At 49.1% G+C, this 22,333-nt stretch overlaps 1 protein-coding gene across 1 annotated transcript in view; it reads left to right on the top strand.

Moving 5' to 3' along the window:
- Positions 1 to 17,740, top strand: part of SLC6A11 (solute carrier family 6 member 11) — a 130,227-nt gene extending 112,487 nt beyond the window's left edge. The window contains exons 9-14 of the mRNA XM_055344737.1: positions 2,710 to 2,822; positions 5,686 to 5,823; positions 10,486 to 10,588; positions 11,349 to 11,449; positions 12,273 to 12,443; positions 15,557 to 17,740. Coding sequence (XP_055200712.1) covers positions 2,710 to 2,822; positions 5,686 to 5,823; positions 10,486 to 10,588; positions 11,349 to 11,449; positions 12,273 to 12,443; positions 15,557 to 15,709 — 779 coding nt within the window. The 3' untranslated portion in view covers positions 15,710 to 17,740. The remainder of the gene's footprint in view (positions 1 to 2,709; positions 2,823 to 5,685; positions 5,824 to 10,485; positions 10,589 to 11,348; positions 11,450 to 12,272; positions 12,444 to 15,556) is intronic.
- The last annotated feature ends 4,593 nt before the right edge of the window (positions 17,741 to 22,333 follow it).

Raw genomic sequence — 22,333 nt, 5'->3', positions numbered from 1 at the left:
GAGCCAGATCTTGGTTTCTGAACACCACTTTCCATGAAAGGAACCAGGGCTTCTTGGAGAAACAGTTTATTCCAGTGCAAGACATGATGACACTGGAACATTTAGTGGTGCCAGAAAATAAGTAAGTTCTCAGAAAAAGAATGGAGGCATGTCAAAAGGACATAGGAAGCAATCTAAAGAAGCTCCTAGTAGCAAAACCTAGAACAATTTGAATAGCAAAATAAATAATGATAGTATTGGATTGTGATAGAATAAACTGAATGCCCAGGAGTCCACACTGAAATAAATAAAAAGTGAATAAATAAACAAGCGTGAAGGGACAGGTCTCTCTTATGAAAGAATTCTAATTAATAAATGTAAAAGGAATGAAGAAAATAGAAACCTGTGCAGCAAACACCACAGGAATAATTGTTGCAGGTAAGATCTACCGATGGATGCTAAAATCAGTGGGTATAAGTTTGGCTGGAAACAGGATATTTATTTATAAATATATTTATATATTCTCATAATCTCAAAGTATCCTCCCCAAGATATTTATCAATTATAAGGAGAAACATAGTAATTTTACAGTGGAGAAAACTGGCATTCACCAACTTAACCAAGTGATCAAGGTAAACATCACCAGTACAAAGGTTTACAGACATCATAAACCACTCTCCCCAATATGATGCACTGAGAAGGACCCAACATCACTTCTATGCTGTTCTTGCTCCCCAAAGATGTATAATTTCTGTTTAATAATGAGAAAACATCAGACAAACCCACACTGAGGGACCTTCTGCAAAAGAATGACAAGTACTCCTCAAAAATATCAATGTCATGAAAGACAAGACTAAGGATCTGTTGCAGATTGGAGGAGAGTAAAGAAATACATCCATGAAGTGCAGTGTGGAATCCTGAGTTGGATACTAGAACAGAAAAAAAGGACATAAGCCCCGAAAAACTGATCCTAGCCAATAAATATTGAATACTTGCCCCTAAAATCAGAAACAAAACAAGTATATATGCTGTTTCTGCTTTTATTTCATTGGTACTAGAGTTCCTAGAGAGTGCAATAAAGCAAGAAAAATAAATAAAAATTATTAAGATTGGAAAATGGAAAATAAAACTATATTTATGCACGAACATGATGGACCACATAGAAAATCCTAAGAAAACCATACAGAAATTAAGTGAACTTAGTAATGCCACAAGATAAAAGGACAATAAACAAAAACCTTTTGTATTTTTTGTATGCTAGCAACAAACAAGTGGAAAATTTGAAACTCCTGCTCTTTACAAGATACCATTAAGAAAAATGACAAGGCAAGCCACAGACTAAGAAAAAATATTGATAACACTTCTCTGATAAAGTGCTTGTACCAAATACATCAAGAATTCCCACAACTCAATAAAAAGGATACAAACCAGTAAAAAAAAAAAAAAAAATGGGCAAACTCAACAAGGACTTCACAGAAGAAGATTTATGAACAGACAATGAAGACATGTGATGGTAACTCCACATTTGATAATATACAGCGTTGGCAAAAATGTGGAGCCACTGGAACCCTCAAACATTGCAGTAGGAATGTAAATGACACCTACTTTGGACTTCATTTTGGCATTTCTTAGGAAGTTAAGTGTGTGTTGCCATATGACCAAGCAATTCCAGCCCCAAATGGGATGGGCAAAGCTAATATAAGGTGAAAATAAATCAGATAAATGGTTGCCTGGAGCTAAGACAAGGAATGGAAATAGAGAGGAGGGCCCCAGGGGGGCAATAGAAATGTTCTGTATCTTGAATGCAGTTATCTGGGTGTCTATATTTCAAAACTCATTGAACTGTGCACTTAAAATGAGTGCTTATTATAGGTAAATTAGACTTTAAGAAGGTTGCTTTTAATTAAGGTAAAAAATCAGAGTTAATGTTTATTGAACATTTACCTTAAGTGCTTTCCATATTCTGCATCATCTTACTGAATTCTCAAAACCACTTTATTAGGTAGGATTTTATTATCCCCATTTTTCAGCTGAGGAAACAGATAGAGATCACAATAAAGAACAAGGATTTGAACCCAGGCCATCCGACTGCAGAACCTGTGCCCTTGACCACTGTGCTACAGGGCTAGAAAATCAGGTATCTCTCCCCTGATATTAATAAAGCTCATCCTCAGGACATGCTAACCAAGCTCTCTATTTGGAGCAGCCAAAATAAGTCAGTTGTAGACTGTGGAAATGAGGGGAGGAACCAAAGGAAGAGACAGGCTGGGGTAGAACAGCATTCGTCCAAGCCTGGACTCCTGCTACCACATTGGAATCACCTGGTACCTGGTCCTTGCCTTACCCTAGACTGACCCAATCAGAATCTCAAGGGTGGGCCCGAGAATCTGCATTTTAAGCCACCACCCCCACGTCTGCCCCAGAGAGAACAATAGAGACAGGACTGTGAAGAGGGAAGTCTGTGTGTCAGACCAGCCTGGGTTTAAATCCCGACCCCTCCTGACCCTTCCTTACATCTCTGTGCCTCATCGTTCCCACGATAGGCATCATAAAAGTGCCAACTGCATAGGGTGGCTGGGAGATGTACGCGATTTGAGGGAGAATTAGGTGCAGCACCTGCACAAAGGAGGCATTCAATATATGATGGATTAAAATAACAGTTGAAAGAGGGACTGAACTCCACCCAGCACCTCTCTCTCTCTCTCTCTCCCCCCCCCCCTTCCTCTCCAGGCCCTGGCCTGGCCTTTATTGCTTACCCCAAGGCTGTCACCATGATGCCTCTCTCCCCACTGTGGGCCGCCTTGTTCTTCATGATGCTCATCTTCCTGGGCCTGGACAGCCAGGTAAGGGGGGACCCCAGCCTGGGAGGGCAGGGAGACCAAACACTGCTGTTAGAGCAGCTCATGGGCCTTAGTGGCACCTTGGTGCTGCTTGTTAGGGCCCTGCCCACCATCCCCACCTTCCTGTCCTCTCAGCACACTGTGATCTCCACAATCTCCCCCAAGACACACCTGTATGGATCCTTACACATCTTCCCAAATGCACTTTGTCTTACCTGGAATTCCCAACTCCCAATCCAAGTTTTTAAAAAATTGCTAAATACTTACGTGCTGTGAAAATACTTCTGCCCAATAGCAAGTGGAAGAAATTCTCAGAGAGAGGGCTATGATTAATGGTATCCAAGGACTCTACCACCAAGTGTCCCTGTCCTAGCCAAATCGTGAGGAACACGGAAACACAGAAAAATACCTTCTCCTTCCTTCCTCTGTCTCCATGTCATGGCCCATCCCTGACATGCTCCAGGTAGTCGCATGGGTCCTCGCACCACCATCAGTTCCCCAATGCCCATTATCCTGCCCTCTTCTGCTGATGGGGTTCTCCCTACCCGTCCTCCACTCGGCAGCCTGCCTTCCTCAGTGAAGGGTGTATAGTTAGAACTAGCAATTTATCTGTGCACATTTTCCTTTATCTCCCCATGAATGCATGCACTTAATCTTCTCACACTGTAAAACACACCCCAGCCCTCCTCTAGTTCTCTTCTTGATTTTCCAGCTGGAACCCCATAGCCTCCAGTCACTCACTCTTCACTCTCTGAAGTCTACCCTTTTGCCTGCTGTTCCAGCACAGCAGGTATCCCTAAGAGCCCCAGTGGACATGTTCCACCCAAAGCCAGTGGCTCTGCTATCAGACTCCATTGGCATGGGGCTGCCCCTACCCATTACCTTGTGCAAGTCACTCAGCACTCAAGCCTCATGGCCAGTGTGTCTGTCAACCCAGCCAAGTTCAATTTCTTCCCCTGGATGATTTCTCAGAAAGTGCTAAGCTGAGCTGCTGAGGCACCGGGTGTTTCTGCTGATAATCTTCTCTTCCATTGTTGTGAGCAGAGGCCTCAGGAGGGATTGGCAGTTTGTGTGTGACAGTGACTGTCCTGCAGAGGGATGGGGGCTGGGCCCTTGGCTCCCTAAGTGCCTGGGGGTGTTGAGCAGAGCCAGTTCTTGGGCTGAAATGCTCTTAGCAAGGAAGACCTGGGGGCCTAGTGGGCAGATGGCCACTCTGCTTACCCCCAGGTGTGTTGCACTTGCTATGCCTGGGCCACATGCTCCATTCTTTGTCACAATAACCACATGGACTGGGAGCCCCTTTTTGCAGATGAAGAAACTGAGGCTGAGTGAGTTGCTGGAACATGCACCCAGGTTTTCGTGCCTCTTAGCCCACGCGCTCCGATTTCTCTTCAGTTTGGGCCCTGGATAAACAGCGTTCCCTGAATTGCATCTTCTTCCTTCCCTGAGGACCCTGGAGAAAGGACCGCAGCCAGCTCTGCAGTAGAGGCAGGCTAACCTGGAGGCTAGGAGCCTGGGCTTTAGAGTCATATGGGGCTGGTTTTGAGCCCCAGCTGTGTCACTTTACCTCTCTGTGCTTGGTCCCTTTATCTGCACAGTGAAGCTAGAAATACCTTTCCTGAGGAGGTACAAGTGATTTGGAAAAGATTTGGGGCCAAAAAATGGCTCCAGGGAAGGAAGTGTCTCCACATGGTAACCAGCAAAGGAATCCTTTACTTCTTTTACTTCCCTCCCTGTTGGTGGTCTAGCACAGTGGCTAAATAAAGCCCAGTCTCTAGAACAAGATTGCTTGTTCCTGTTAACTGCTTAGAAAAGATCCTGGCTCTCAACAAGCACCATGTATTTGCCATTATTTATTATTTTTTTATTAATTTATCAAACCTTTTCTGAGCACATCCTCTGTGCCACTGGAAATGGATGAAAATGGCACAGTCCCTGCCCTCCAGGGTCCCACCTTGTAAGGAGATAGACAGAAGCTCCACGGGCACCAAGAGGTGAGGCAGGGGATGGCATGGTTATAGAGGAGAGGAAGGGTCTGTTCTGCCCAAGCTGGGGTCGAGGAAGAACAGTCCGGAAAAGGCTCAGGCAGGGGATCTGCCCAGTGCTGGGAGAACCCAGGGATGGGGCTGATCAGTGTGTTGGGATATTTGGGCTGGGTGTTGATGGGTGAGCAGGAATAGAACTGCTACTGTGTGTCTGGCCCAGTCTCAGCATGGTGGGATGCAGACACTTAGTGGCTCAAGCTCTGCTGCCTTAAGCCTGCATAGTCTGGCCAGGCCCAGAGAGTCCCATAGCAGAAACCTAAGAGCTAGGTGCTAGCTCACCTCCAACTGCTCTCCACCCATCAGAGGGGGTGCTTGCCCAGCAGAAGCAAAGGACTGGGGAATTGTCACAGTCCCAGAGAATGAGAAAATGAAGCCCTGCTCACAGAGACTGCCCAAAGCCTGCCACTAGCTGAGCCCTCAGCTCTCAGGACAGTTATGGAGACGCCCATCTTGCCTCAGACAGCATCTCATTGAAGTAGTTGACCTCAGAACAGGGCCCAGCCCATAAGCACATGACAGGAAGCATAGGGGAAGAGTGCTTGCTTTAAAGTCAGGAGACTCCCTTTTAAGTCATGACTCTCCCACTTCCTTGCTGAGGGCCCTTGGGCAGGTTACTTCCCCTCTCTGAGCCTCAGTGTTCTCATCTGTTAAATGGGCTTGCTGGCATCCTGGAAGTCCTCTGTCAGTGTGAACCTGGGAAGGAAATTAAGGCCCAGTGGGAGGGAAGCCCAGGGGTTGAGCCTGTTGCACTTGCCCGGAGCCAGGGCCACTAAGAACCGACTTCCTCTCGGGCTTGACACCATCCTATCAACACTGTCTAGTTCGTGTGCGTGGAAAGCCTTGTGACCGCTGTGGTGGACATGTACCCCAAGGTCTTCCGGAGGGGCTACCGCCGGGAGCTGCTCATCCTGGCTCTATCCATCGTCTCCTATTTTCTGGGCCTTGTGATGCTAACAGAGGTGAGTGATGTGGACTCAAGTAAGCGATGTGAACATGGTAACATGAAGGTTGAGTGCCTGGGCCCTGGGTTAGGCAGTTCTGATGTTAAATCCCAGCTCTGTGATTGGTTGTGTGACCCTGGCCAGGTTTAGATATTCTCCATGTTGTGCCCAAGATTGCGAATCCGAGAAACCACCAAGGAAACAACACCAATGCAGGTACACGAGGTTTATTTACAAGCTCGAGCTTGGGTCCAAGTATACACCACACAGCAGAGCAGGGGCTTGGACCCTGAAGTAGGTTACAGCTGGGTTTTTTTATGGGCTGGTCTAGGGGATTTTCAGAAGGGATGGAGGAATTTTTTTTCTTTCCAATATGAGAGAAAGGGTGGGGGAGTTTCTTAAGATCTGATATGGGATTCTCTGCTGAGGGCAAATCTGAGTTCTGTTGTCTTTCTGATATGGGATTCTCTGCTGAGGACATTCTGCTTTTTCCTGTAAAGTTCAGCTCTTATTCACAGGGGCCTAAGATGGCTATACTTGTGCTAATGCTAAACTTGAGGTGGAATGGCCTTAATTTTTCTCGGCCTCCACACTCCAGGACTCATTTTCTCCTCTTTGTGGAGATTATTGGAGGTTCTCATCGAGCCCTGAGCACAAGGTCTTAACATGTGTGAATGTTCAGCTAATGGTCACCATGATCCCTACCAGAAGAGAATAAAACTCACAAAGAGAAATACTGGGTTTATCTGGTAGTCATGAGCATCTGAACACCCAATCCACCATTACAGTACTTCTGGGTGAAAGAGACAGTGTTAGCTATAGATCCCTCCACCATGTACTGCTCTTGGGGTCAAGTTCAGAGCAGGCTTTTCTGGAATGTCACTGAGAACAGACATGCACGAGGCTGTTTGGCACCTTCAGGCATTATGTGTCTGAGCCCCAGCCCCTTGTCTCTGGTCTCTGCTGGGCCACGGGTGAGGACGGGTGCACCATGACCCCACCCCCTGCCATATTAAGACTCTAACAGCACCATGCTTCTCTCCCTGCCTGCAGCCATCCTGTCTGATACTTTTCCAAGTACCTTGGGAAGGTGAGATTAGATATCTTTTCCCCCCACACTGGTAAAATTAATTGATTTAAAAAGGAAAAAAATAGGGGAACCCTGGGTGGCTCAGCAGTTTAGCGCCAGCCTTCGGCCCAGGGCGTGATCCTGGAGACCCAGGATAGAGTCCCATGTCAGACTCCCTGCATGGAGCCTGCTTCTCCCTCTGCCTGTGTCTCTGCCCCCTCCCCCCCCCTCTCTCTCTCTGTCTCTCACTCTCTCTCTGTCTTTCATGAATAAATAAATAAAATCTAAAAAAAAAAAAAGAAAAACTGTTGCGTAGAGACAAGAAGAGCTTCTATAAGAAACATGGAAAGAAATGAGGGAATTCCAGTCTATTGAAACAACTAAGGTGATACTGAGGTTGGTCTGTGGATCCTCTTCATCCTCTGCTTCTGAGCTCAGAGGCTACCGCCTGGAAGCCTCCTCTGCTTTCCTTTCATCAGGCACTGTTCCAGGCTCAGCCTAGCCTTCCTCCCACCTTAGAATGATGGCTCCATTCACATATCTCTCCCCCATGAGGCCATGAGGTCCATGAAGACAGGAGCTGGCCTTGCCGGGCTCTGTGCCCTGGGGCCTGGCAGAGGGTGGGCACTCAGGGCGGGGCAGCTGGTGTTATTACTGCTCCTAGTCATTGTCACATTAATGGGAATGATAATCAGCTTCTAGGAAATGAATGGGGTGGCACTTCCTGTTTTCATCCCTCCTCTCCCCACACAGGGAAACCAGCCCTACAATGAGCAGGGCTTCATTAAGTGCTGATTAATTACACAAAGTAGAGCCTTTGTCACATGCAAATTGGGGGTTAATGTGATGTGTTAACGAGGCTGATGGGGGGGGGGCGGGTGGTACAAAAAGAGCAGGCACTGGCATGGGTGTCACTGGCCTGGAGCAGGCAGGCAGAGTGCCCTCCTGGACCTCGGGCCCTGGGTGCCCCAGCCACGCAGAGCCATCATGCCCCCCCTTCAACCTGAGGCCACAGGTCTGCCCCAGGGGTGCCTTGGGGCCCCTGGGTCCATCAAGGAATTAACGCTGTGCTGACCATTAATCAGCAGACACTCGGGCTTTACATGCCAACCTTCTGCCTCCATGCAGTATTATCTGTGAGTGATTGCACCAGAGAAGTTCAAATTGCCAAATGGACCATGTCGGCCTCAGCCTTCACAGTAATTGCTGGCAGGATCTTCTCCCTCATTTATACACATTTAAAGCTCGGCTTTGGGGAAAAAATAGCCCACAAATTTTTTATCTTCCACCACAGCAGTGTGGTGAATCAAGAGCATGGGCTATGCAGCCAGACCGCCTAGGTTCAATCCTCAGTCCCACCACTGGCTGGCTGGATGATCTGTGGCAAGTGCTCTCGCTGCTCAGTGCCTCGGTTTCCCTTATGAGTACTGAGGACTGCAGTTGGGCCTGCCTTGTAATTACATATGCTATAAGGATCACCTAGACTGAGGCATGGGAAGCAGTTCAATCAGAGCCTGGTGCTTAGAGAGTGCTGCATATATATGCATGATGTTCATGGAAGAAGACACTCAAGAGAGCAGTTAGGAGCATGGTCTCAGCTTTTAACTCAGAGAGCCAAGCCCACTCACTCCTGGTCACAGAGAGCCTCTTACCTGCTCCTTAATCTCACAGCCCTGAATATCCACCACATTCAGCACCGACGGGAGGCCCAGACTAGATACGGCCCAGAGATCCCTTTTGTTTTACCTCCCTGTGTTTGTTTGGGTTTTGGTTTTGGTTTTTTTTTTTTTTTTTTTTTTTTTTTAGATTTTATTTATTCATGAGAGACACACAGAGAGACACACAGGAAGAGGGAGAAGCAGTCTCCATGCAGGGAATCCGATGTGGGACTCGATCCCAGGACTGCAGGATCCTGCCCTGAGCCAAAGGCAGACGCTCAACCGCTGAGCCATCCAGGCATCCCTACCTCCCTGTGTTTTTAGGAACATTAATAGGTTGCCAACAATTGAGAAGGATATCTCTTGAAAATCTGGATTTCTGACATCTTCTAGAAAATCTGCACATCTGGCTGCACTCAGGACTGCCTCCCCTAGCAACTTTCAACCAGAGCTGTGTGGCCAGAGGCAGCCCATGCTCCCCAGTTAGCACCAGTCCTCACCACTTCCTGATGTCACACATCAGGCCCACCTCTCCCTCATGTTATCTGTCCAGGCCTCTGGGCATCAAGATGTTGCCCCAGATCCAACTGAAGAGATGAGTGGGGGAAACAAACTGTCCCAGCCTGTGTGTGGTCTCATAAGGTGGAAGGAGGCCCTAGGAGCTGTGGGACCACAGGCCAGAAGCTTAATCCTAAGTAACTCCTTGTGGCAGACACAGGAGGCTGTCCACACTTTGTCCTGGCATTCATAGTGCCTCTCCCCCACCACTGACCCTCCTTCCCTTTTCCACTTTTAATTCTTCTGCTGTTGATTGTATTCCTCTCAGAGCTGTCATGTGTTATAAAGATTGCCTATATAGATCCCAACCTTTCCCAGAACTGCAGCTGGCCACCCCGCCTTGCCATCCCTCCCTTTTAGAAACCTTCCTGGGTCAGCTGAGCTTCCCAGCTTTTAGAAAGCTTCCTGGGTCAGCTCACTGGGCCAGCTGAGCTTATACCTCCCAGGCCTGTCCCTGAAGTCTGTCATCACAGATGCATACACCACAGAGCTGGCCCACGTCATCCCTGCACCCCGCAAAGATTGTACACCTACTGTGTGCCAAGTCCTTGACCAGAAACAGAGACACAGCTGGGGACAAGCCATTCAGAGTCCCTCCCCCACAGAGCTCTTGCTCCACACAATTCAACTTGCAGCTATCGGAGACCTACTTCGAGCCAGACCCCACACTGGCAGGAGGTGTGGGGGCCTCCCCAGCTGAAGCCCAGAGCTAACAGAGTGACTAATGGGGAAAAAAAAAAAAAAAACTGTGAATCCATAAAATGTGCTACAGAGGCCTAAAGAGAAAATAAGGCTGTCAGAGAGGGCTTCTTGGAAGAGGTGACATATGAGCTGAGCTGTGAAGAAACTTACCAAGTAAAGAAGGAACAGCATTTGCAAAGGCACAGAGGCAAGACTATCCCTTAGTCTGTCATGGGAAAGCATGTGAGGAAGGGGAGACAAGGCCAAGTGAGAGGGCAGCCCTGACTGGCAGGCTGATGGGAGCCAAGGAGTAAGGTTAACCTGTGGAGCAACATGATTGGATTTGCATGGTAGGTCCTAATGTGTGAAAGGCTGGAGAGAGTGAGGCTGGAGGCAAAGAGGCCAGTGGGGAGGCTGTTAGAGCCTTCAGGGAAAGGGGCTGAGGCCACCCAACCTCTAATCTCTGGGTTTCTGTGTTGTCTCCGACATTTAGGGAGCAGAGGCAACACAAACCATCATAAGCCCAGCAACCTCTGGGTGCTTAGGTGCAGAGGGTGTATTGTTTTGGGAGACTAGGAAGCAGCAGTCTGCCCTGGTGGAAGTGACTCCTGGCTGATGGTAGCCACAGGGCACAGCAGAGGGCCTTTCCAAGACCAGCTAGCCGACTCTGCCCTCCCCTGTGTCTGTGTATCCCTCTCTCCTCCCACTCTGCAGGGCGGCATGTACATCTTCCAGCTCTTTGACTCCTATGCTGCCAGTGGGATGTGCCTTCTCTTTGTGGCCATCTTTGAGTGTGTCTGCATCGGCTGGGTGTATGGTAAGTAAAGGCTGGGCCCACCCACACCCCAGCAGCCTGCCATGGTGCCCAGCATATGGACGCCTGGGGCTCAGGTGGGCTCTGGTTCTCTGCGGCTTGTCTCCATCTGTGTCCACCTCATCCTCCTTTCCCTCAGGGGCTCAGCCTTTCACACATGTCTGGAGAGTTTCTTGTTCTTACACCCCTACGGCACAAGGAGAGGTTCCAGACTCAGGCACTGTGACCTCGGGCCCTGGCCTTCTGCCTTGGAGATTCAGTTTTCCCTTCTGTAAAATGGGGCAGTCCCCACCATGTCTCCAAGTAGGACTTAGAGTGGGCAAAGCAGCCAGCACAGTGCCCAGCCCTCATTCAATGCCCGCCTTCTGCTTCTCCTATTCCCTAAACCAAATGAGTGGATGAGGATTGCTGGACTCTTGATGATGGATATTCCCACAATAAGCATAGCTTGGGAACAGGCCCCCACTGTGGGCTGCCCCACTCATTAGCAGCCCAGTCAGGCTGTCCCCTGCAGAGCCCTGCTTCCTGCCCCCAAGGATGTTAGCCAGGCCCTGGCCCTGCCTCTCAAAAGGACCAGAATTTCTTCTACTGGAGTATATTCTGAAACCTCACATATATGACATCTTGGTAGTTGTTAAGTGAGAAATCCGTTCCCTGCTGTCATTTGTCTGGGCTGGGGAAAGCAAACACTCCTAGCCTTCCCTCTGGGTCTTGTACAAAAATCCTCTGGGGTGTGTGTGCCTGTCTGTTTTATTCTGGACAGGAAGCAATCGCTTCTACGATAACATCGAAGACATGATTGGCTACCGGCCATTGTCGCTCATTAAATGGTGCTGGAAGGTTGTGACCCCCGGAATCTGTGCGGTAAGGGCCCTGCCAGCAGCTGCCTCCAGCCCACTCACCCACTTTTCCATTCTAGTGCCACAAGCCTGGCCGAGGCTGAAACTGAGGAGGTGCTGGCCCTCTGGGTGACCCTCTGTACATTCAGAGAGTCCAAAGCACCCGACAGCTATCTAAGTTGGAGTCATGGGGACAGTTTCTGGGCTTGGCCAGGGAGGGGCCTCACTGGGATCCTGGCTCCGCCACCAGTTTGCTATGTGACTGAGCAGAAGCCTCGGATTCTGTACCTGCAAGCTAAGTGGCTGGGGCCTGTCACCATGGGGGCCAAGGATCGTATGAGAGACAACGTTTGCTTTGCTGTTAACAGAGAAAGCCACAGAACTGAGGTAAAGTTGGGGCTCATGCTTTGTCCCTCAGGCCATACCTTGGAGAGGCCTTTGTGTTTAATAAAAAAAAAAAAAAAAAAAAAAAAAAAAAAAAACCACACAACCCCACTGCTCTTCACCCAGTTCTTGGCATTGAAAGTATCTCAGAGCATCTTCACAAACCATCATGGTTCTGCAAAGGCCACTTTGAAAGCAGCCCCGAGAAGGAGCTAGAAGATTCCTGACTGGGCAGAGGCTGGGGATGAGGCTTCTGGGGTGGGAAGGGTCTCACAGCCCCAATGAGGTGCTGGGGTCTGTGGGAGTCCGTTCCCTGTGTGTCTGATGCAGGTGAGCTGGCACAGGGCTTCACCTGTCCAGGGCTATCACACAGGGTGGGCCCTCTCCCTGCTGGCCTCCTGCATGCAGGCCTGCGCCTGTCACCTAAGGCCAGCCCCCAGGGACTTCTCCCTGTCTCTTGGCAGGGCATTTTCATCTTTTTCCTGGTCAAGTACAAGCCTCTCAAGTACAACAACATCTATACCTACCCCACCTGGGGCTACAGCATCGGCTGGCTCATGGCCCTGTCCTCCATGCTCTGCATCCCACTCTGGATCTTCATCAAGATGTGGAAGACAGAGGGGACGCTGCCTGAGGTGAGACAGCCCAGGTGGGGGAGGGGGTGGCAGGTTGGCAAGGACGGCTCAGAGGGTGCTGCAGCACACACGGGCCCTGGCTCTGCCTCGTGGGCTGAAGAGCAGGAGCAAGTCCATGGGTCTTATCTAAACAATGTGTCAAGAATGAGCCCTCACACATCTCCCAGGGAAGCCATGGCCAGCTCCTCCCTGGAAGGTGTTCATTATTACCATTGTGTGAAGTCATCTCTGTGAGGCCTGGAAGTTGAACCATCTTCTCTGAGTGTCCTCATCTGTAATATGGGGACAATAGCAGATCCTGACTTACGGAGGTTTTTGTAAGGACTCGATGAGTTTCTATAGGGAAAGCACTTAGACTGGGACCTGGAACAGAGTGACCAAGTGGTAGCTTTTACTGATCTGTTAGTGCGTGAAGGACCCCCATCCCCAGGACATAGGGAGAGGGTCTGATGCTTGGGAAACACCTGTCCCATGTCGTCATCATGCTAGACTCTCTACATGAATCTCCTTTAATCCTTGGGGCAAACCAGGATGCTGGCCTCATTTTCTGCCTTCAATAGGTAGGGAAACTGAAGCCCAGAAAAATGAAATCACTCAGCCAAAACTTAGTAAGCCAAAATTTTTAAATCAACACTGGGTCTTATACTATATGTTAGCAAATTTAAGTTTTAAAAAATGTAAATATAAAATAAATAAATTCTTAAATAAATTGAGGTATAATGGACATATAACATTATATTAGTGTTAGGTAACAACATAATGGTCTAATATTTGTATGTATTGTGATCACCACAGTGAGGTCTAGTTAACATCCCTCACCACACAGTTACAAATTCTTTCTCTTGTGATGAGAACTTTGAAGATCTATTATCTTAGCAACTTTCAAATATACAATACAGTATTATTATCTATAGTCACCATGTTGTGCATTACATCTCCCATGACTTATTTATTTTATAGCTGGAAGTCTGTACGTTTTGGCCCTCTTCACTCATTTTACCACCCACTCCCCCAACCCCACCCACCCACCTTTGGCAACCACAGTCTGTTTTATGTATCTTTGAGCTTGGGTTAGGTTTGTTTGTTTGTTAGGTTTTTGTTTTGTGTTGTTTTTTCTTTAGGTTCCACATATAAGTGATATTATACAGTGTTTGTCCTTGTCTGGCTCATCTCACTTAGCATCATGTTCTCAAGTTCCATCCATATTGTCACAAACAGCAGGATTTCCTTCCTTTTTATGGCTGAGTCATATTCCACTATATATATGGACCATAAGTTGGCTATGATAGAGAAGGACCAAGCTGAGAGGGAAAGTCTCTCACAAGCCTGCTCATGCCCCCCGAGAGAGTTTCCTTGGCTCCTGTAGGGAATGTAGGTCAAGAGCAGTTGGTTAGTTCTGATCTGGAACCAAACCATGTCCTTGGTCCCTGCAAGCCCCTGCACGAACTTCCATTAGCCTTTGGTAATCAGGAATGCCCAGTGTCCCCTTGTGAATCCTCCAGAGATTAGCTCAGTCCTGGCATGGTGGGAGAGAAGGTGGGTAGGGGGAAGGAGAGGCTATGTTCCTGAGCTTCTTCCGTCTGCCTAAGCTCACACACCTGCCTCCGCAGAGAGCGAGGTTTATTAAAGACAGCAGAACTGATTTCTAGGGGCACCTGGGTGGTATAGTAGTTTGGGGCCTGCCTTCTGCCCAGGGTGTGATCCTGAAGTCCCAGGATTAAGTCCCTCATCAGACTCCCTGAAGGGAGCCTACTCTCATGAATAAATAAATAAACTCTTTAAAAAAAGAAGAACTGATTTCCAGGCCTTCCTTACTGAGGAAATGTGTGCCAGTTAGTTCACCTCCCTCTGCTTCCAGAAGTTTCTGCCAGCTGACAGGAGGGATCTGGAAGGAAAAATGGAGTCAATGGTACTTACCTGAGAGAACTGCTATGAGGATGGATAATCTGTGCTAATCTGTGGCAAGGTCAACTAAATGGAGGCTCATGTTAATCCTAGAAGGCAGGTGTCTGCTCTCTCCCTTTGACAAATGAGGAAACTGAGACACAGAGAGGCCAAGTTTTTCACCCCAGTTAAGTGACAGAGCTGGGATTCAACCCCAAATGCCTCTGATCTGGAGCTCATGCTCTCAATCCCTGTCCTGTATTAAGACCTAGTGCCTGGTACACAGAAGGTGTTCAGCATAGGGAAACTGGCCTGTTATTCCCACCCAGGCAATGTAGGCTCAGCCTCTTAGGCATGTCAGCATCTGGAAGAGGACAGAACCTTGATCGTGAAAAAAAATCAGACCTCCAAAAATCTTTGCAGCCTTCCTGAGGAAAGGGTTCATGCCTAGAAAGAATCTCCCAAATCCTGGCCTGTCTTCTCCCAAGGACCCTGCTGGGTATACATGAAATTGAGGCGTGGGGCCCCAGGCGGCACTGTGGCAGCAGAAGCATGTGTCAGGAGTCAGCCTGGTACAATGGGGATGACAGCCACACTATCCGTGCCCAGCTCAGTGCTGGACATTTTGCAAGGCAGCATAAGGCTGTGCTAATGTTTCCATCTCCAAGCACAGCCCAAGGAGCACAAGGCACACACTCTATGTGTTCCCCTGGACAGTGGCCCCATAGTATGACATCCCTTTTGTGGGAAACATACCCATTTATCCAGCAATCACATAAACAGCCCTAGAAGTACCTTAGTTCACTCCTACAACGCCCCTTTCAGGCCAGTACTGTTATCCTGTTTCACAGAAGAAAATGCAACTCCTAGAGGTTAGGTGAGTTACCTAACAGAGCTAGCGAACAGCCAGCGAGCAGTGAGCAGGACTCCAAGCCCAGCTGCTTTGTCTCTACTGGAGGGAGGGACCTGCAGCAGGCCAGGTACAGTGCTAAGCACTTCTGTAAACTATCTCCTCATTCCTCGGCAAACCCCAGGAGCGGGTACCTCTGTTGCCCCCATTTTCCGGAGGAGGAAACAGAACAGAGCTCTGAGTGACAGCGCTGAGGCCCACCCCTTGGTCTTGATGACTCCATGGGCCCTGGTGTCCACCCATGCAGTCTGGAGAGGCCGAGCCAGGCGCCAGGACCCTGGCAGTCCCACTCAGACAGCTCTTCTCTCCAACTATACAGAAATTCCGGAAGTTGACCATCCCCAGCGCTGATCTGAAAATGCGGGGCAAGCTTGGGGCAGGCCCACGGACGGTGACCGTTAATGACTGTGACGCCAAACTCAAGGGCGATGGGACCATTGCAGCCATCACAGAGAAGGAGACGCACTTCTGAGCAACACCTGCCACCTCGGATGCCTCTCCTTCCTTCCCTCCCCCCACCTCGTGCGTGTAAATGAATACCTGAAACATGTACTTCACCTAATGATAGAGGCTTGCTTGTTTTGCACCGGATTTATTAACAAGTTAATTTTAAGGTGGCTGTGTACACTCTGGTTTAAAGTCCCATTCCCCTCCTTGCCCCCAGTTACCATGTAAGTAACATTACAAAGAGATAATACTGTACAGGGACTAGCAGAATCTGTGCTAGGACGGTTTTAACCCATGTTTTCTAGGGGTTGGGGGAAGTTGTATCATATGGTCAAACTTTTATACTTGGGCTGTGGGGCAGGTGGGGTGGGAGTGATGCCTGTTCTCTGTCAGCCTTTTAGCTGACCAGTCCCTGTCCCATGTTTGTCCCTGACCATTGCAGCTGCCCCTCCTCCATGCCCCCAGGGAGGGCTTTGCCTTTGAATCCTGCCTTTGCCATCCCCAACCTCTTAGCAATGTGTTTGCAGACAGCAAGGCTGTGTCAGAGAAGACAAAGTGATCTGTCCGTCCTAATCCCACTAAGTGACCTTGGGTGCTCCCATCCTCTTTCTGGGCCTAAGTTTCCCCATCTCCCAACAGGAAGGCTGGATCAGGTGATCTCTGAGGGTCCTTCCTTGGCCTGGCCATGTCTCTTGGGGATTCTCTTGGTGTTGTTCGCTGCCCAGCAGGCCTGCCCTTGACGTTGACCGTGGGTTGTTCTTGAAGGCTCCCAAGCTATTATCCCTGCACCCACCCCTGCTTATATGAAATCAAGTTTGTCATGGAAATGATGTGTTTTCCCTTAAAACCCTGGCTTGATGCACTCTGGAGTCCGGCCAGGTCCTCAGCCTCTGTGACAGGGCTCGTCCTGTCCTGTCCATCTGCTCTCCTTATCATGTCTGCCCCTCCATCCTCATGGGGCTGGCTGGAGTCGCCTGGATGCTGCTTTTCGGGGTCAGGAAGCAGCTATCTGGCCTGCCACTGCCCTAGCCAGGATCTGTGTCTGGGACCTTCCACCAGCCTCCCAGGGGAAGGAACCCCTGGAGAGCCTGGAGCCTGGTGTTGTCCTTTGGTCCCTTCTTCATCTCCCTGCCACCTCTTCTCTCTCTTACTGTCCCCTGCCCTCCTCTCTCTCTTGCTATCTCTCATCCCTCCCCATCCTTCTTATCACCAGCAGACCCTTTTCTCCCTACCCTTTCTTTGGGAGCCATCCTACCTGCATCTCTCACCAAGCAGCTGAGAAGCCTCTGCACTTATACTGGAGGGAAAACCGGGCTCCCGCCCCTCCCTCTGTGCAGGCCTGGGGCTTTTGGGGGGGGGCGGGGACAAGGCAGGTCCTGCCTCAGACCTCTCAGCCTGATCTCCCTCTTCTTTAATCAGACTTCATCAGCTCTCTGTCTTGGATTCTGAGTTATTTGGGGACAGGGAAGGTGCATTCTTTCTCCTTTTCCTTTATGTCCCCAGTTTTATTTGGTGGAAACAAGAGCTGTCTCTAAAGTAAGGCTTTAGTTTCCTGTAGGGAACCCACATGTTTGATTCACCCAGAACTTTCCAAACTGACAGCTTCTCTGGTCTGACCAGCCCCCAGCTGAAGCCCGAGTTTGCTAGAAGGGATGCCCAGTGCCCCCCAGGCAGGCTGGGAAGCCTGGTCTGGGCCCAATTTTGCACACACTGCCCAGGCCTGCCTGGCTCTCCCTGAGCTGTCTCATCTGGTGGACCCAGGAAGCGGACCCAGGAGGCTCGGGCCTCGTGCTGCACCTTCTGCTGTGTCTGTCCTTGTCTACTCATCTTCCACCAGGTCCCGGGGAGGGAGACTCCCCACTGCTGCTGCTACTGGTTCTCCACCTACAGCTCTAAGGTCTCGCTAGGGGCGCACTGCATTGTACTTGTGGCACTTAACCTTTCACTCATCTAACATGACTCATGGGGCAGGGCGGAGGGAGGGCTTTTACTCTGGCTTTTGGTTTTTTGTTTTGTTTTGTTTTGTTTTTGTAATTTCCTACTAGTATTTGGGCAACTTTGGGGTGGGGTGGGGTGGGAGATATGAGGGCAGGGGAAATGTCATTGTGGTGACTTTTTTGATATTCATTAGAAACAATACATCCTTTGAGATATTTACAGAATTATTAAAAAATGAAAAAGGTTGTACTGTTTTACATAATGAACGTTTTTATTGGGTATTAAAAGGGCACACGATTGTCTGCTTACTCATTTTTAAAAATTAAAGGAATGAACAAACTATATGTGGCAGTTCCCAGCAGAATGGTGTTCATTGAGTTGCTCTTCCTGTGTTTTATCACCTGCATGACATACTTGCAAAACCCTCTCAGTTCCATCCTTGGAGATTGCGGTCTCAACTCAGGATTACAAATTGAAAGTGCCCAGGGGTGTTTTGGGAGCCCACACTTCCTTTCCTTCCCCACACTCACTGTACATTGAATGCTGTGTGCTAGGTGCTCTACAAAAGCTGTCTCTTTACTTCCAAAACAACCCCTTAAAGTAGTCACCTCCCTATTTTCCTTAGTACTTCCCCCACTTTACAGATAGGGGAGACTGAGGCAAAAAGAAATCCAGTCTTACTGAACTCAAAGCCCAGTCTCTTTTAATCACTATGCCTTACTGTTTCTCATGCTCTGAGGCCCAAAGAAGGCAGCAGCTGCCTCGCCATGGCTGCAGCGCCTGCCCCAAAGCTCGTGGGCCACTCTGCTAGGCAGACCTGCATGTCTGAGGCAGATGGAGTGAGGTGGAAAGACATGGAGATTTGAAGCATGGAGTCCTGGTTTGGGCTCCAGGATCTGCCCTTGCCAGCCTCAATTCTCTTATCTCTCCAAAGAAGATAGTAGCTCCTGTTTCAAAGTCAGGGTGATTGTGAGGATCCCATGAGCTCTGAGTAGGATTGGCCAATCTTTGTATTCACACTGCTTATTATTATTATTATTATCCTGAAGGAATAGTCCCTAAGCTCTAAAAGGGTAGTATTGCTCAGAACTTAGGCAAACATCTCTAAATTTGCATCTGGGATTTCCAGACAGTTGCTTGAGACCACAGAGCATGTTTTGTCCTGCCAGTCCATGGAACGATGTGATCATCTCCACATAGCATCTGCTCATTCCTAGTAGTTACTTTTCTGCTTCAAATCCCTGATCTCAAGATCCCCCCCCCCCAAGCCTCCTTGGCCTCTCACCCTCTCTGAGATGGTAACATCTGTTCACAGGGAACTGTCCCACAGTTCAGAAAATCTCTGATTCCCAAAGGGTCCCTGAGAACTTTGTAACTTCATAGAGCCACAAGGATTGGTATAGTCACGTTTCTGCCTCTCTTCCCTCCTCGTGTCTGAAAGTGTATTAAGCACCTGGTACAAAGCATCAAGACACAAAGAGTCTGGGTCACAGAAATGTGGGTCTCCCTAATTCCCAGGAAATCGGATTTGTGGGTGCTCAAGCTTACAGAATTGGTAACCTATGGCATTGTTTTTCCCAGTAGACCCTGTAGGCTGCAGTACGTGCTGGTCACCCTCCCAGCCAGATGTGACTCTGCAGCCTAGCTCTCTTAGACACATCAAATAACCAGAGCAGAGGGGAGTTGTGGAAGTGAAGTCAAAGGTTACTTCAGAACTAGGATTCTCAATTTTGTGGGTGAGGAGTAGGGAGGGAATGAGAATCAGGCACCAAAGAGCTGACCATTTCTGCTGACAGCTACAATTTTTGGAAAAGAGGGTCTGAGTATGCATCATGTTTCATGTCTAGACCTAGAACTAGGGACATTGAGACAAGTGGAACAGCCCCTTTTCTTGAACGTTCCTGCTCTTTTAGGTCAAGAGGACAGGCGTCCACACTCCTATGGACAGGAGTAAATACATGCAGAAGCTGTTCTTCCTTCTTCTTTCTAGCCTTTGTTAGCCAGTTTGAGCTCTGTGGTGTGACCCTGAGCAAGTCTCCACTTTTCTGGGCCTTAGCTTAGCCATCAGGAGAAAGGTGAAGAAAATGAGACCCAGGGAGGAAACATAGCTGACTCAAGATCCTCCTAGAAGCCCTCTGCACCTTCTCAGGCTATTAAAAATCAAATGGGTCCTTGACCTGGGCACCTTGCTTGGGAGCAAAGTCCATCTGTTGCCAACTCTTAGCCTTCTCTGCCTCTCACTTTTAAATAAGATCCACTTTGCAGGGGATACACATGTATTTTTTCTCAGAGCTCTCAGGCCGGCTGACGTGTCAGAACTACCCCCATGAGAAACTAGAGGGCAGAATATCCCAGGGACCAAGTCTCCAGGCATTGCCAAGCATAGGAAATAAACTGTTCACTGAGCACCTACTATGTTCCAGGTGTCATACCTGCATTACTTCATCAGCGCCTTATAGCAAATCTAAGAGGAAAATGTTATTAATCCCATTTTTCATATGGAGGAATTCAAGTTTAGAGATTATAAATAATTTGCCCCCCAAAATAATACCAGCTATACCTCCTGGAAAGTGGAGAAGCTGGACTGGATCAAGGTTTGCTGGGTCTAAATAGAGCCATGTACCCAACCACCTAACCAAGAATGTGGGACTTGAGCTATACTTGAGGGATGGGAAGATTTCACCAGGCAGGAAAGAGCAATTGACATGAGGGAATAGCCTAAGCAAAAGTAGAGGCAGGAAAATGTCTTTGGGTGAACATGGTGGAAACCCAAATCCTCCCCATCCCTGGTCTACTTTTACAACTTCACCAGCTCTGAGGGTGGCCCCTCCCCATTCTCTGAGAGCAAGGGGGTTAGGTAGCACTGTGCTCATCAAAGATGGCACCTGGTGCATGTTCTGGCACAGAGTGCGTGCTCCATCAGACAGGGCCTTCAATGAACAAGTGCTTGGCTTGCCCCTGAGTAGGGAGCCACTGAAGACCCACCTGGTGCTGAAAACCATGCTGGGTCCCTTCTTATGTATTATCTTGCCCTCAATCACCTTGTGGATTAGCAAGGTGTTCATATCTACCAGTAAAGAGACAGGCTCAGAGAAGTAGAGTCAGCGGCCCTAGGTCCCAGAGCTGGTTAACAGCGGAGCTGTGGTAGCAACTCCATGGGGTTCTGGCTCCAAGGCCCATGCACTTTCCACAGACCACTTTTGGGAGCCTCTGTGTGCCACCACAGCCACCAGCACTGATGAATCATTACAGGCCATGGAGAAACAGATGGTAGAGGTCAGGCAGAGAAATCAGAAAGGCTCTAGGAGCCTTGAATAATCTTTTGGACACTGGGGACCTCTGGAAACCTTGGTCTCCCAGAAATGATAGAAGCTCACTGGGGTTCACTGGGATGGACAAAGGGATGTTTGGGGGCTAGTGGAAGGGACCACTGGGGCCCTGGAGACCTACAGGAGAGATTGAGAGGTCCTGAGTGAGGAGCCAGAATTATGTGGAGTCGTCAGTGAGAGATGAAGCCCCTCAGGAGTTATGGAGAGTTGAGCATTCTGGAGGGTGGGCATGGGAGTTGTAGGGGACCACTGGGAAAAATGAAGGACTGTTGGGGAGGCACTTCAGAGTTGCTGGTGGCCATCAAGAGCTATACAAATAATTAGAGCCCTTGGTCATTTCTGGGGGGCACTGGAGCCGTGCAGAGTTCTGGGACTCCATGACCTTGCCCTCACCAGAGTGGAGCAGGCTTGGCTCTTCTGGAAATGCCCCACCTAGGTGTGCCAACCAGCCAACACTTGGCTTTCCTTATTCTCCATGGAATTTTTTCTGCCTTCTTTTCGGGTATTTTTCCAAAGCCAAACATTTCTGGAACAAGCAGGCTCTGGTAGCCTTGTCTGAGAAGGAGCTTGGGCCCAGTAGAGAGGTCTGGGCCTAATCTGTGGGAGCCCCTGGTCAGACAGTGGGGGGGACAGAGGAAATAGTAGAGCACAGGCAAGTATCATTGATCACCTAAAGTATCATCTATTTAGTACCTACCATACACCTGGGATAGGTTTGGGTATTTTCCATAAGCCTGAACACAACCACTGCAGCTCTGATTTATTCCCATTTTATAGACATGGAAACAGGCAAAGAGAGGTATGGAAAGAACTTACCCGACATCACATAAACTGAGCTGGAACTCCAAGCCAGGTCTATCAAACCCAGGGACCATGGTTTACTCCCTATGGCAGGTGGCTATTGGGGTGGCCCCAGTCTCCAGCAGAGATTAGGCCCTGGGCCTCCCTCCCCTCATCACCACCCTCCCATTGGGAGTCCTGGGCTCAGGCAGACGTTGGTGGCAGCAAATCAGCCACCAGGTGGCACTGCTGCTAAACCCAAGCCCCCTCCCCAGGGTCCAGGCCCTGACTAGTGAGGTGGGACTAGGAGCTGGGACTCCAGGCCCAGAGGCCCCACTCTAGGTGCCCAGATGAGGGACAAGGAGGCTGCCCTTGACAAAAGGGCGCAATTCACCCTCCTCACACTGCCCTACCTCCCTGCTCCTGTTTGAAGCATTACCTCAACAGCCAGACACCTGCTTTCACTTCTCAACTTCCCCACTAGTGGCCGTGTGGCCTCAGGCAAGTGACTTCACTCTCGGACTACAGTTTCCTCATCTGTGCAAACAGACACAATAGAGCCCTCCTGGCAGGGACATTGAGAGAATTATATGAGACAATAG

Source organism: Nyctereutes procyonoides, unplaced genomic scaffold, assembly GCF_905146905.1.
Source record: "Nyctereutes procyonoides isolate TBG_1078 unplaced genomic scaffold, NYPRO_anot_genome, whole genome shotgun sequence".
In the NCBI taxonomy this organism is placed as follows: Eukaryota; Metazoa; Chordata; class Mammalia; order Carnivora; family Canidae; genus Nyctereutes; species Nyctereutes procyonoides.
The sequence above is the reverse complement of the archived record's forward strand: the minus strand, read 5'-3'. Positions and strand labels throughout refer to the sequence as shown.